Source organism: Danio rerio, chromosome 11 (genome assembly GCF_052040795.2).
Source record: "Danio rerio strain M-AB ecotype USA chromosome 11, GRCz13ab, whole genome shotgun sequence".
In the NCBI taxonomy this organism is placed as follows: Eukaryota; Metazoa; Chordata; class Actinopteri; order Cypriniformes; family Danionidae; genus Danio; species Danio rerio.
The window spans coordinates 6,740,001-6,756,591 of NC_141031.1; the positions used below are offsets into that span (position 1 = coordinate 6,740,001).

Sequence of the window (16,591 nt, forward strand, 5' to 3'; positions counted from 1 at the left end):
ATTGGGCTTAAAATCTACACTGTAAAAGCAATTGCCTCAACGTAAATGGAACTTGCTATACATTTTTTTTTGAGTTTACTCAACTTTTAACCCAAATATCAAGCACTTGACTTGATTTGAGTCGACTAAAAAAGCTCTGCAGTAAGTTGCCTTACAAATTTGAGTATTTTTTTACAGTGTGTTTTTTTACAGCCCATTAGACTGGAATGCTATACTACACATCTCCTCAAGAGAATTGATAACTTGTGAGAAACGAGCCAAAATGTTCAACCCAGGCTCATTCTGAAAACGTAGTCCCGTAAACATTTCTGGAGACTGCAAAAAATGTCCCGGGAGGTACCCTTATGAGCAGTTTTTTGTTTTCGCGAATTTGCTAGAGGCTGCTGTGCACCCTTTTTCGCATCTCGAACGTCTCTCGCGATCACCCGCGCCATTCTCGCGTAAACCCACAACAGGTCGCTGTCGAACGACTGTCCGTCCGAATGGCTGAATGATTGACTGTGCGACCCACCCTCAAGCAGTTTTACCCATTGACACCCCCCCCCCCCCACGCCCACGGGAGGTACGTTATTGAACATTTTTTGTAAAGGTTTTGTTTTCGCTAATTCGCGAAATGCTGCTGTGCACCCTTTTCCGCATCTCGCACGTCTCTCGCGATCACCCGCACCGTTCTCGCATAAACCCACAACAGGTCACCCCCCCCGGCTTACTTCCCTAAACCCAACGAACAAATAAAAAGTCATCCAGAAAAAGAAATCGTCTGATTTTTTTCACTTAATATTTTGGAGTCCTATTTTTCCTTTCCTGATTTCTGGAATTGCTTTCCCCAGACTCAAACCCAGTCATTGTAGTCGTGGTCAGCTCCTTTCTACATCTCAAGTCCATCGACGTTCACGAAGAGCTAACCGCACAAACTGTTTGCAGCAGGAAAGCCTCCACACGGAGGTAAGCGGTCAGCTAGCAAGTACGAAAGAAAACGGCGTCACACCGCCCCGTAGTGCTCGCTTAAAAAATGAAATGCAGCCATACGTGCCTCCGGCTACATAATTTGTGGTCTCCAAAAACATCCGCAGGACTACGTTTTCAGAATGAGCCTGGGTTGAAAATGTTATATCCACAATGAAACTTTTGTATAGCTTGACAAACATGATTTCTATGTCACTGAATGTGTTTAAAATGAAAATGAATTAAGTTCAATTACATTAAATACAGAATAAAATAAAGAATAAGCTTTATAGAATGAAGTGTTATTAATAATATTAGACTGAGCACCTGTATAACACCTACTGTACTGTATAGAGACAGAACAGCTCAGCAGTCAAACAGTCCAACCCCCCGACAACATGACAGACTCTGGAGATGCTTCTGATGAGTCTCAGACTACAACAGCACCACTGGATGTCACCAACACTGAAACAACTACAACTACTGCCAACACTTCATTATCTACTTGGCTCACTCAGAAATCTACTGAACTGACAACGTCAGAATCCACGATCAGCGCTCTCATCTTTACTGAAGCAGAACTTATAGAGGAAGTAAACAGCACAACCTACAACACAGGTACAACATTCAACAAGTATTTAGACTGAAATATACACTTAAATAAGTTATTAAACTCTGCATAAAGCTGATCAGCAAGTCCTTACACTGTAAAAAGATCAGTAAATTACAGTTTTATAGTCTGTATTTTGTAATTTACTTTATATTTATTATGTATTTATGCTTTTAAACTGCATTATGGCATCTTGATCTTTCCTCCAACAATGTTTGATGTCAAAAAGTTTGAAAGAATAAAAATTTTAGTAGAAACTTCAAGCTGTTCCAGATTAAAATGGTCTAATTTTCCAGAGCAAACAGGTCTGCCCCTGTAAATCTCTATGTTTATTGATTTATACATTTGTGTGTTGATTTGTCTGTCTCCGTATAGCTCTAGAAAACCGAAATGGACAAGATATAGCAGCAAATCCAGGCCTCGCTGCAGTGCTTTGTATTTTCTCCATTGTGGTGGCTGTAGTTGTAGTGTTTGTGATAGTGAAGGCTGTTCGCTCCAGGAGGCCACAGTTTGAGAGGCTTGACGATGTATCATTGGTGAGTCTCATATTACATAATCATAATTAAAGACAAAGCATCAAATTGTCATGTTATGCTAAAACTTTCATCTGATTCTCAGTAATTTTCTTTATTGCATATGTAAACACTTGCCAAAAATATATAGGGGTCAAACTAATTAAAATGTCATACAATCATTAAAATATAAAGTGAAGATCATGTTCCATGAAGATATTTAGTAGATTTCCTACCACAGATTTATCCAAACTCAGTTTTTTGTTTAGTAATAATGAGCATTGGTAAAACCTAAGGCAAATTTTTCAGAATTTTCAGATTTTAGATTTTCAAAAAAAGCCAAAACCGGTGATTTTGCTCACATTTTAACATTATAAGGCTGAACAGCATGAAATGGCATCAGTCTACAAAGATTTCCCAGTATTTTTCTGTTGCAATCAGGAGATAACAATAATTAACCCTGAAAAAGCCAAAACAAAGCAAACACTACCAGATTACTGGTTTAAATACAGCAACATACAAAAAAAGAGTGGTCGACTTAGGATGTCACTTACCTGTTCAGTAATGATATGATCAGCTATGGTTTGAAACTTGTTGAGAAAATGCTGCTTATTATGCGGTCTCTGTCGCCATCTTGTGGTGGAACATTAACTGTCTTTGTACTGCTCAGCCGCCGACATGCTGAATTTCCAAAATGATATATTTTAGATAGGTACTATCCTTGTAAATAAACTGTAAAAAAAAAAAAAAAAAAAAAAAAAATTTAATAAGCAACTACAACTACATTCGCACCAAAAAAAAAGTCTCAAAAGTACATTGTTGTCCAATAGCTGGAATATTTGTCAAACTGTAGTGAGTTTATTGATCTCCTGTCGCTCTATGTGGGCGGAGTAATACAGTTAAAGTTAAAAAAAAGTTAAAGAGGCTGTACGATTGCTGTTATTGCAGAATATCGCACACAATCAGCCAATCAGATTTGAGAACAAGGCAGAACTGTTGTACACGCAATATTCAACAGTTATTTCTGGTTCTCTACATATTTTATGCAATTTATTTATTAAGATTTATGAGTTTTGAAGTCCTGGCTCACATATGACATACAGTTGAAGTCAGAATTATTAGCCCCCCTGAATTATTAGACCGCTTGTTTATTTTTCCCCCGATTTCGTTTAATGGAGAGAAGATTTTTTTCAACACATTTCTAACCATAATAGTTTTAATAACTCATCTCTAATAGCTGATTTATTTTATCTTTGCTATGATGACAGTAAATAATATTTGACTCGATATATTTCAAGACACTTTTAAACAGCATAAAGTGATATTTAAAGGCTTAACTAGGTGAATTAGGTTAACTAGGCAGGTTAGGGTATTTAGGCAATTTATTGTATAATGATGGTTTGTTCTGTAGACAATCGAAAAAAGAAATAGCTTAAAGGGGCTAATAATTTTGTCCCTAAAATGGTGTTTACAAAATTAAAAACTGCTTTTATTATAGCCGAAATAAAACAAATAAGACTTTCTCCAGAAAAAAAACGGTCCCACTTTATATTAAGTGTCCTTAACTACTATTTACTTTTATCAAAAAATAAATACAATGTACTTACTTTGTTTATGATGTATTTGAGAACACTTGTGGTGCTTTTAAGTTGGGATAGAGGTTGGGTTATGGACAGGTTTGGTGGCATGGGTAGGTTTAAGGGTGGGTTAAGGTGTAAGGGATGGTCAACAGTGTATTTACAATTGTAATTACAAAAGTTAAATACAGATGTAATTACATACAAGTATTTAATCAAGCATAAGTACACAGTAAATACATGTATTTACATAATAAGTAAAATACATTGTAACAAACTATTAATTCCTGTGTAAGTACTTATTAGTTAAGGCCACTTAATATAAAGTGGGACCGAAAAAACATTATCAGACATACTGTGAAATTTTCCTTGCTCTGTTAAACATAATTTGGGATATTTATATAAACATTTAAAAAAGAAGAAAAAAATCAGAAGGGGGCTAATAATTCTGACTTCAACTGTATGTGTTTCTTTGACTTCTAATGTGTTTTTTTTTTACTTCAATTTGTACCAAACTTCATACTATTTCAAACAATTAGATACAGTCACACCTGAAATTATTGATACCCCCAGGGTATGAGGAATGAATAATTTCACGCTTAACTATAATTTTCAAAAACAAAAGATTTTGTAGGATTTAGATTTTTAAATTTGAATCGATACACTATTTCATTGAATTGTTTAAATTAAACTATTACATGTTATACAACAATATTATTGCAATATCTATTTATAATATCTCATTAGAAATCAGAACCAGAAAGAGCTTTATTGCTAGGTACGTTCACACATACGAGGAATTTGTTTTCGTGATAGAGCTTCCACAGTGTAACAGAATTAAAGAGACAGGACAAAAACAGAGAATAAATATATTTTCAGTTTAAATTATTATTAAATAATGCCTTTGTTTACTTTGCTGTTTTTGTGATTTAACCTATTTTTTTTCTTTCATCAGGGCAAGATAAGTGAGGATGCACCATTTGCCCGCTACCCTCCAAAATGAATGTGCAATCCATCGTGGTGAACTGCATAGTTATGCCTCTGATATGTTTCCTTTTTATTGAAATGCACCTTTTAAATCTGTAGACTTGATCTGCAATGGTACGATAGGTTATACCTGTATTTAGTAAAATAACAAATGCAATATAAAAGTTTTTAAAAGTTTATCTAAACATAAACTAAAATGTACGTATAAATGCATACGTTTCTTGAATAATTAATCTGATAGTAACTGTACATAAAAAGGAACGATAAATGCAACGAATGCTTAAATATAAATTCACCTGACAATGTTTGCAATACATTTTGTGTTATTCTAAGCTTGTCCTCCGGATGGCGACAGAATTCTTTATAACATTTTGTGTTACATGTGATCATAAAGGCCTGCACTTTCAATAGTTTTCCTTTAAATATCACATTACATATACATATATATGTTGATGGCAGTTTTGAAACAACATGTGAAATTTGTTTTGTTTCTTTATTCAAAGAATACATTTTTTGTGGTATTACAATTCAAAAGTCAGGCTTTTATAGCCCATATATGACTTGAAGCTCATACTTGAGGTATAGTCTCTGTTTTATTCTGAGGTTCAAACTGAACAATAACGACAAAAGTAAGATCAAAATCAGTTATGTAATCAGCAAGATTTATAGCTTTTTATCTCATATTTAGCACTTACATTTTACATTGTCACATTTAAATCATTACTGCAGTAACTCTACTTATACTACTTGCAATGCTTTTTCACCAGTCACTCTAACTCTCGAGTTAAGTAAAATTATTCATTACATTAACATAAAGCACACTGTAACAAGAACAAAAAATAATGTGCAACTTGAAGGTTATTCTTTTACTTAATAGATGACTAGAAAAGTGAATTTATTACAGTATAAATACAGTTGAAGTCAGAATTATTAGCCCCCTTGTTTAATTTGTTCACCAATTTCTGTTTAACAGAGAGCAGATTTTTTTTCAACACATTTCTAACCATAATAGTTTCATTAACTCATTTCTAATAACTGATTTATTTTATCTTTGCCATGATGACAGTAAATAATATTTTATTAGATATTTTTCAAGACACTTCTATACAGCTTAAAGTGACATTTAAAGGCTTAACTACGTTGATTGGGTTAACAGGTTAGGGTAATTAGGCAAGTTATTGAATAAAGATGGTTTGTTCTGTAGACTATCTGAAAAAAAATAGCTTAAAGGGGCTAATAATTTTGAGCTTTAAATGGTGTTTAAAAAAATAAAAACTGCTTTTATTCTAGTCAAAATAAAACAAATAAGACTTTCTCCAGAAGAAAAAATATTATCAGACATACTGTGTAAATGTCCTTGCTCTGTCAAATATAATTTAGGAAATATTTAAAAAACAAAAAGAAATTCATAGGGGGGCTAATAATTCTGGCTTCAACTGTATATACAGTATAATGAATAATATATATATATATATATATATATATATATATATATATATATATATATATATATATATATATATATATATATATATATATAATTTTAAATTTGTTTTATTTATATTTGTTTAAATATATTTTTATTTTATTTATTATTTATTTATTATTTTATTTATTATGTATTTCTTATTTACATTTTTTGTTTATTTCTTATTTTTTTATTTAATATTTATTATTTGTTATTTATTTTTATTTGTTTTCTGTTTGTTTATTTATTTATGTTATTATTTATTATTCTTTGTTTTTATTTATTTATTTAACAAAAAATAACTATATATATATATATATATATATATATATATATATATATATATATATATATATATATATATATATACTGTATATATATATATTTATATATATATATATATATATATATATATATATATATATATATATATATATATATATATATATATATAATTAAAATTTGTCCAAATTTTTTTCATTTATTATTTTATTTATCATTTATTTTTTTATCTATTTGTTTATTTTTATTTGTTTGTTTGCTATTTTAAATTTATTCATTTATTTTTATTATTACAATTTTTTGTTTAATTTTTTTACAGTGTAAACATGCACCACAACCTTCGCAGGGAGACATATTTAGAATTGAATCATGCTAAAAAGCTTATCAGTTGTAAATAGGCAAACGAATCCTGTACAACAGGTTTTTCAGGAACGTTCTGATCAATGTTGACAATGTAGAGGAGAAATCCATGCATCAGATTTGATATAGCTCGCATAAGCTGAGCACTTCTACACATATACTGTAAATAAAAATGAAATTATAAGTTGTACAATGGAGTAATAAATACAAGGTAATACTATATGCTTATTTCTCTTTATATATATATATATATATATATATATATATATATATATATATATATATATATATATATATATATATATATATATATATATATATATATATATATATATATAACGTGCATATGTATATCATTGGTCCCAAACTCAATTCCTGAAGGGGCTGCTGCTCTGCACAGTTTTGCTACAACCCCAATCAAACACAGCTGATCCAACTAATCAGTGTGTTCATGACTACCAGACTATATAATAACAAATGAGAGAAATGTATTGCATGTCACATAACTTGGCATCTGATCCGATCCGCCCCTGCTGTTCGGGATAGCATGCTGTCATTGTTTACATCAAGACGTTCTTGCCATGTGACTGGACCAGCGTCATTGAAATCAGTGTGTATGGTTCAGAGTTTGAAGTCTAAAACCTTTCACCTCAAATATAAGCTTGAGGTATGTGAACACAAGCTCAGAAACAGACACACCTGCACGACACTCCCCTTCTCCAGCACAGGAATTCACACGTAAGGCCTTTTCTTCCTTCTTTTACGTCTTCTACTTCTGCATTTTCGGATGTTGTATTCCCAGCTGTGTTCACTGAATATTTAACATATGATAACCTAGCTCAGGGTCTCGGTGAAATATTTCACTTCATTGGCTGAAGCTGAACGTTTATGGCACTATTTGAAACCTTTTGTCTAGAGCAGGACTCTTTTCTCTTTTCTGTTTCTTGTGTTTTTTTAAGGGAGTATATTTTGGCTTTGTCCTTTTTTTACTGCTTATAAATTAGCAGACAGATCTTACTTGAATTCTATAATCTTTGAACAATGGTTTTGTCAGTTGAATTTAGTAAAAATAGGGTAAATATAAAATAAATCAAATGTCACATGTCGTTAAAACATGATCTCAGGAGAGTTTCTAGCAAAACTTGTTTAGTTTCATTTCAGCCATGTTGCCATGTGCTAACAGTAATCTAAGACTAATAAACCCAGAGCAGTCAAACAATGACTTTTCGTTGAGCAATGTTTGTCACCACAGCACTTCTCAGGAGAAATTGATGTTTGGCATAAAATACTACTTACAGTATATACACTGTTTTACAGTACACAGAAACATTAGTCATTATTCCTCACTAATAAAAATATAATCTCACTAATATAAACTAGCTTATTAAGACCGTCTCTTGTCACCCGCTAATATTCCGCTATTTACGTTTCTGGAAAGCGCCAACTACACATTAGGAGCTAGGTTTTTTGCAGTTTTTGTTTTTGCGAATCCGCCAGAGGCCGTTGTGTACGATTTTTGAGATCACAAATTTCTCTTGCAAGTGCCGTTCACACCTGCTCTTCTCGCAATCCAACTGAGACCACTGGCGACTGACTGAATGACTGACTGACTGACCAATCAACTGACTGACTGACCAATCAACTGACCCACTCCTCCTTCTCTAAACCCAACCAATAGTGTTTTCAAGAGTTCCCACTTAGATACTGTTTGACAACTTGTTAGCAAGTTAGCAGGTTTGGCATGCTGTCCCGGGAGAGAACCCTGAGCTCGGAGATAATTGAGCCCAAGGCTCCCGCCAGGTCCATAAAGCATGTGAGGGGAGTACGAGGTCAGGTGTTCTCGAAAAGAGGAAAGGAGGAGAAGGGGGTGGATGGGGGGTTTCTTCGGGAAACGGACATAAGGGAGTAGTTCTTAGCTAGGTTACTTATAGTGAGTTTGGATCAATCCGATTGGCCAATGAGTGTAGATGAGTGGCCAGCTGCAGTCAATCATATCACATGCTCCTCTCGAAATTAGTTTGTGAAACTTCATTTAAAATGAACCGATTGACCAGCGTCCACCCACTTACCTAAATCCAACAGATGTTTTGAAATGCAATCCATAAAAAGAAAAGCCCGCTGATTTTTACCAGGGTGACGTGGTATATGATGAGCCACTGGACAAACTAGTAACTATGGGAAATCAGTCTATATGGAGGTAAGCGGTCAGCTAGTAAGCGCGGAAAGGAATGGCGTCATACCGCCCTATAGCATTTGCTTTAAAGATGACCCCCTTTTGCCTTTAAAATTGACTTAAACCATCATAGCATAGATTCAACAAGGTGCTGGAAATAATCCTCAGAGATTTTGGTCCATATTGACATGATAGCATCACGCAGCTGCTGTAGATTTGTCTACCGAAACCTACCGTTCCACCATATCCCAAAGGTGCTCTATTGAATTGAGATCTGGTAACTGTGGAGGCCATTTGAGTACAGTGAACTCATTGTCATGTTCAAGAAACCAATGTAAGATGATTCACACTGTATAACATGGCATGTTATTCTGCTGGAAGCAGCCATCAGAAGATGGGAACACATGTGGTCCTAAAAGGATGGACATGGTCAGCAACAATACTCGGGTAGGCTGTGGCATTGATAGGTACACCTTACTACTACCAAGTTGGATACCTTTTTGCCTTCAGAACTGTCTCAATCCTTCATGGCATAGATTTAACAAGGTACTGGAAATATTCCTCAGAGATTTTGGTCCATATTTACGTGGTAGCATCACGCAGTTGCTGCAGATTTGTTGACATCATTGACACAATGCTCAATTGGTACTAATGGGTTCAAAGGGTGACAAAAAAATATCCCCCACACCATTAAACCACCACCAGCAGCCTGAACCCTTTATACAAGGCAGGATGGATTCATCCTTTTATGCTGTTGATGCCAAATTCTGACCTTACCATCCAAATGTTGCAGCAGAAGTTGAGACTCATCAGGCCAGTTTTTCAAAAACCTTCTTTTGTCCAGTTTTGGTGAGTCTGTGCGAATTGTAGCCTCAGTTTCCTGTTCCTAGCTGACAGGAGTGGCACCTGGTGTGGTCTTCTGCTGCTGTAGCCCATCCGCCTCAATGTTCAACGTGTTGTGTGTTCAGAGATGCTCTTCTGCATACCTCGGCTGCAACAAGTGGTTATTTGAGTCACTGTTGCCCTTCCATCAGCTAGAACCAGTCTGTCTATTCACCTCTGACCTTTGGCATCACCAAGACATTTCCATCCACAGAACTGCCGCACACTGAATATTATCGATTTTTCATACAATTCTCTGCAAACCCTAGAGATGGTTGTGCATGAAAATCACAGTAGATCAGCAGTTTTTGAACTACTCAGACCAGCCCATCTGATACCAACAACCATGTCAAGTTCAAAGTCACTTAACTCACCTTTCTTCCCCATTCTGTTTCTTGGTTTGAACTGCAGCAAATCGTCTTGATCATGTCTACATGCCTAAATGCATTGAGTTGCTGCCATGTGATTGGCTAATTAGAAATATATGTATACAGTATAAATGCACATTACATGAAGATAAAGTTGTACATCCACAGTTAAAGACAATTGATAAATATTACATAGGATCAAGGGTTAGGACACTTAATATAAACTGGGTCCTGTAATATCTAATTTCGTTAATAAGTATTTAGCATAATGACAGTTGGTTCTGCTTTTGATTTATTAATCAAATTACACAATTCATTTTTGGTGTTAATAATGTTGCCATAGAAACACATTTTTCTGAGTCCAATAACACGAACAGCTTTGTTGTGGAATGCCCAGGATGTAATAGTAATTATGCATGAATGCTTCAATTACCACAATCGCATGGTGTAAAAAAATATGTATAAGGAGGTGACTCAAAGCTAAATTATTCACAACCCCAATAAATGTTAAATTATTACTCACAATAAATGGATTTAAAGTTATGATATAATTGAAATTCAAAATCTCATGCAGTGTCTAAACTATACATCATTTCATCTAAAAGACATAATTAAGAAAAGAGCAGGGGGTGACAATTACTCAATGACTATACAGCCAAATTGCTTAGGCAGAAAAGATTTGAAAACAACACTGAAGAGTTTGGTTTCGTCTTAATGTTCAAACACAGCAGATGCTCCTGAGTTCTTGTAATAAAGTGGAGCAAAGTGCATGGAAATAGAAGTCATCAACAAATGAGGAATCGCGTAGGTTAATAATCAATCAGTGCAAATCATCAAACCACTGATTAGTCATGCTACACTAGATGATGTACATAAGAGGTGTCTAAGCATGTTCCTGCAGTGTTTAGCTCCATCAACACACCTGTCTGGAAGAGTTTATGCCTAGTAAGAACCTAATTAGCTGCTTCAGGAGTTTTTTTTTTAGGATAGAAGCTAAAATATGCAGGATAAATGCCCTCCAAGAGCATGACTGGGCATTCTATGGAACTGGTTCAAATTTGTTGTAAACATTTCGATTTTTATTATCATGATCTCAAGTGAATTGTCACTATACGTGATGCTCGATGTGAAAAGTGTTTCCTGACTCGCTCCTCCAAAACACCCCAAAGTGGCTTAGTAATATTTAAATCTGTAAATAAATTAAATCTGTTCAACTTTCCTTTCATAATCATCAAATCACTTTGTCACCAGTCTTTCTGTGTGTATTGGTCCATTATTATCATGTTATGCGGCACTGCCTTCAGGATACAATGTTTGAACCATTGTGTGCCTGTTTCGGTAGGTCTTAGAAGTGATGTGCCCATCTAGCACAAGTATTAGGACAAGGGAATGCCATGATATTGCAGCCTAAACCATCACTGATCCACCCCATGCTTTACTCTGGGGATGCAACAGTCTGGTTGGTACACTTCTTTGGGACTTCTCCACACTGTAAAGCCTGGTTTATACTTCTGCGTCAAGTGATCGCCATGACCCACGGCGCATGCAACGCGCGTTTCTGTTTCTGTTGCTCTGCAGTAACACTTCTGAAACACTAGTTGGCAGTGAGGTGTTTATGTTCCTTTGTGTCGAGTTTCTTTGCTGGTGTTTTGTTTTTTCTGAATGCTTCCTTAATGTACAAGTAGTTCAAACTTGCTAATTTAGTGGCAGGAACCGGTGGACGTGCAACAACTTTAACCATGAGGTAAACACAAAACAAAACTTTCCATCCGGAGCTTCTTCATGGTACTCCACACTTGTAAACACTCGCTCCATCAGGCTCGCGCGGCTCTCAGTCCTGCAGAAGTATTAATCAGCCTTAACTCTCTCAGATGTGGAAAAGACAGTGAAGGTCGACTCATCAGAGAACAATAAATGTTTCTCAGTGTCCACAGCCCAAGATATTTGCTGCTGGTACCATTGAAACCAACGTTTGGCATTGGCACAAATGACCAAGGTTTGGCTACAGCAGATTGGCCATGTATATTGACCTTGTAGAGCTCCTAACTAACAGTTTTGGTTGAAATTGGAGAGTTGTAACTAATGAGTTGGGCAGCTATGGTTTTGGTTTTTGGATACAAATCGGGTTAGCAGCTAGACATCTCTTTCAGACAGCTACCTCTTGCGTCCGAAGTTACTCCAGTTGGATGTGGTTCATCCTTCTTAGTAATATGCTGACACTACTCTGGATAATGTGGCTTTTGCTAGATAACAAAGACTTGCTGTTTTGGTTACAGATGTGCCAACAAGACACACACACATGTTTTTTTATATATGTCACCCATATCTTGTGTGCATTGCCATATTTTAAGCAAAACTGTGCTATTCCTCTGCTAATTAAACCTTCACACTCTGCTCTTACTGGTGGAATGTGCAATCAATAAAGACTGACCGTCACACTGGTCAAATTTAGCCATGAATCCCTCCAACACTAAATTGGCCAGTGTCTCAGTTTCATTGTCCAACCCCGGTATCTCATGGCATGTTGACATGGTCAAGATGATCTGCTGCAGTTCAAACTGAGCATCAGAATGGGGACGAAAGTGGATTTAAATGACTTTGACCGTGGCATGGTTGTTGGTGCCAGACGGGCTTTCAGAAATTTCTGATCTACTTGAATTTTCAGGCACAACCATCTCTAGAGTTTACAGAGAACGGTCTAAAAAATAAAAAAATATCCAGTGAGCGGCAGTTCTGTGATCACAAATGCTTTGTTGATGCCAGAGGTCAGAGGAGAATGAACAGAGTTCGAGCTGATAGAAAGGCAACATCAAGTAAAATAACCACTCGTTACAACTGACGTCAAACCTTGGGGCGGATGGGCTACAGCAGCAGAAGACCACATCGGGTGCCACTACTGTCAGCTAACAACAGAACACGGAAGCTACATTTCGCACAGGCTCACCAAAATTGGACGGTAGAAGATTGAACAACGTTGCCTGGTCTGATGAGTCTCGATTTTTACTGCAACATTCGTAAGGTCAGAATTTGGTGTTAACAACATGAAAGCATGAATCCATCCTCCCCTGTATCAATGGTTCAGTCTGGTGGTGGTGGTGTAATATCTAAGGAATATTTCCACTAACTTGTTAAATCTATGCCACAAAGGATTAAGGCAGTTTTGAAGGCAAAAGGGGGTCCATCCCGCTAGTAAGGTGTACCTAATAAAGTGGCCGATGAGTGTAGATGTCAATGATATGTAAACCTGACTGCAGTCTACGTACAGATGCTGATAAAAGTGTAGGCGTGACGGAGATGATCATGTACAGTATGCAAGACTATGATTGCGATCAATCAGATTGTAAAACTATTTTACTGCCTTTTGTTCTGCGCAAGAAATAAAATCCCGACACAATAGGCAAGTACAGTAAATGTCTGGGCGAAATGCTCCCAACAATATCACGCAACAGATTAGATCAATTCATAAAAGATTCCTAAAATAATGTGACGTACAAATGTGGCATTTTAATTGCTTGGTGTAGAATGCTTGATGCTCCCTCATTACTCTCTTTGAGTGGCCCCTTGAAATGTTAGTCCTAGACAGAGATTTATGGGTTAATGAAAGTGTTTCTTTAATGAAAGTGCTTTATACTGATCTGCCATAGAACTTATTATCTGCGTTTTTTTTCCTCTGTGCATCCAGCCATGAAGAAAGTCATTGCTCAGATGTGAGCTGTGATTAAACAGCAGATATATTTGTAATCTGTCATATTTCAGCGTCTGTCTCTTAAAGGCATTTTGCCATTCGCTGTCTCTCAAAAGCCACCTGTTGTGTTTGAACATTATTCTCATTGTGTCAGCACAGAATCTTTAATTTACTGTAATTCAGAACATCTCTTCCCCTTCAGCAAGAAACAGTAGATTTGATCTGGACTTTTGTCCTGTAGTTTAAACTGATAATTTTATTTATTTTAAGTCAAGGTGAGGAATCTTGCTAACCTTTTTACATGGAATAGCGTCTGATTTCTGCTTTACTCTGTTTCTTAAGAAATGCTTTTACAGCACCTTATGATAACACAGGCTTAATTGTAGTTAAAGAGTCAAAGATTAATAATTGAAAGGGCGCAGATTGGCATTTTCTTAAGGAGCAATAAAGCACAGATTGTAAACTTACGTAACCTTCACCCGAGTTGTTCACTGCATATCATAAAGGAATTGTACACAACATTAATTCTGTCACACTTAAAAAAAAAAGCTATTCAAGTTTTTGATATGGATAATAAAAAGTTGTTACATGTCTGCCATGACAGCTCTTGGAGAGATTATCCATGGTTATGAATATGTATATGGCAATGTTGATGTGTTTGGTCTTGGCAGCATATATCTGCTACACTTTGATTATTGGTGTAGAGGAAGTACTGAGAAATGCTGCTGCCATTTTATTCACAGACATACTGTGTACTGCGACAAACATAACATGAAGCCGTGCAACAAACCAGGAGAACAAGAAGACAAAACCATCAAATGAAAATGTCATTATGTGTAAAAAATAACAGTTCCCTTAGAAAAGGAACAAGCAGACCTATTGCCAATACTTATGTTTATTTGTTTGTTTTTGTTTGTTTACTTCACCATGAAGCCATAGGAGCTGCACATTTTACAATCTATGTTTGCCTGGGTTTACTTGCTAAATGGCTTAACGCTAACAGACTATACTATGTGTGCCTGGGCTACCTTGCCGATTAGCTTCACACCAGTATATTAGACTATGTGTTCCTGGGCTAAATTGTTAAACACTAATATACTAGACTATGTGTGCCTGGGCTACCTTGCGGAATGGCTTAACACTAATTTACTAGACAACCCTGCTGAAAAAATCCAGCTTAAACCAGCCTAGGATGGTTGGTTGGTTTTAGCTGGTCGACCAGCCTGGTTTTAGAGGGGTTTTGCCCACTTCCAGGCTGGTGTCCAGCCATTTCCAGCCTGGTCTTAGCTGGCCAGGCTGGAAACTGACCAGCTACTAAGAAAGTCCAAAGACATGCAGTACAGGTGAATTGAATAAACTAAATTGGCCATAGTGTATGTGTGAATGAGTATGTGGGGATGTTTCCAAGAACTGGGTTGCATCTGGAAAGGCATCGCTGCATGTGTAAAAAAAAAACATATGCTGGATAAGTTGACAGTTCATTCCGCTGTGGCGACCCCTGATGAATAAATTAAATGAGCTTAAGAAAAATGAATGAATGAATGCTTCCTGAAAGAACAGTATAGAATGACATGTATAAGCTATGGTGAATTATGTGCCAAAAGAAATTATGTTTGTATAACTGTATCAACACAGAACCTTGATAATGTCGCTGCCATGTCTTGTAGATAAACTAGTGTTAAAAAAGTTTTAAATCAACTTTCCACTGCACACAACATTCAAACATGACTGTCAAAGTTTGCCCCCTAGTGGCAGTCACAGGGAATTTTCATTATTTTCACAATAATACAAGTAAATCATTCAACAAAAAAATACCATAAAAAATAATAGGTCTAAATTTAACCTAATTTTTTAGGTTAGTTCATATTTTACCCAGTTTGGGTTAAAATAACCCAGTATTTCTTAGAGTATATACACAAACACACTGCATAAATTACAACCTCTAGAAAGCTTTAGTGTGCATGCTGCACTATAAGTGTGCAGAAAAGGCACATTCTCACTCAAACTAAATTAACACTTAAGCATACTATTTCTGTAGGTGTAAAAAGAGGATCTGACGCTGAATACATTTCTGAAGTGAGAACATCAGGTGTAGATTTCTCTAAAACAGAGGGTTGTACGGGAGCGTCAATTTTCTTGTAGCTTACTTGCAATGATGGTTGTACAATTCTGAATTTCTATTTAAAGATTAGTCAGCGTATTAAGAATAAGTCTGTAGGTTTTTTAAAGGAATGTTTCATTATTTAACAACTACATTTCTTCAAAGAAACAAGTTTCATATTTAATTTTTAAAAATACTTTCTTTGTCTTAGATTCTTGTGATATGATCTAAAACGCTCCAGTTTTTTTTCCCCCTGCCATAGTTTTGGTATACGTTACATACATTATAGGTGCTACTAGTAGCAACTTGAGAAAATGCAAACCAAAGACACACACAATATGTTTGTTGTTGTTGTTTTTTTTTTACTATAAATCAATCTATTAGTTGCGTTGTATTCAATTGTGCTAGTGAATTATATATTTGGTTGGTGCAAATACTGTATCTCTGAACATACTAGTTTACATTCATTCATTTTCCTTCGACTTAGTCCCTTTATTTATCAGGGGTCACCACAACGAAATGAATTGCCAACTATTCCAGCATATGTTTACACAGCGGTTACCCTTCCAGCCGCAACCAAGTACTGGGAAACACCCATACACTCTCATATTCACATACATACACTTTATTTAGCCTATAAC

At 35.7% G+C, this 16,591-nt stretch overlaps 3 protein-coding genes across 5 annotated transcripts in view; all 3 read left to right on the forward strand.

The window, feature by feature from the left end:
- Positions 1-5,585, forward strand: part of cist1 (colon, intestine and stomach enriched 1) — a 5,863-nt gene extending 278 nt beyond the window's left edge. The window contains 3 exon segments of the mRNA NM_001423552.2: positions 1,300-1,563; positions 1,931-2,091; positions 4,600-5,585. Coding sequence (NP_001410481.2) covers positions 1,300-1,563; positions 1,931-2,091; positions 4,600-4,647 — 473 coding nt within the window. The 3' untranslated portion in view covers positions 4,648-5,585.
- Positions 1-16,591, forward strand: part of ranbp3a (RAN binding protein 3a) — a 1,280,039-nt gene that overhangs the window by 724,399 nt on the left and 539,049 nt on the right. The window lies entirely within an intron of this gene.
- Positions 7,450-16,591, forward strand: part of pde4cb (phosphodiesterase 4C, cAMP-specific b) — a 162,140-nt gene continuing 152,998 nt past the window's right edge. The window contains exon 1 of one of the 2 annotated variants that reach the window (XM_087273147.1): positions 7,450-7,479. The gene's annotated coding sequence lies outside the window, so the exon portion shown is untranslated. Of the gene's footprint in view, positions 7,480-11,779; positions 11,909-16,591 lie in introns of those variants that run through there. The other variant, XM_087273146.1, reaches the window with a different exon arrangement.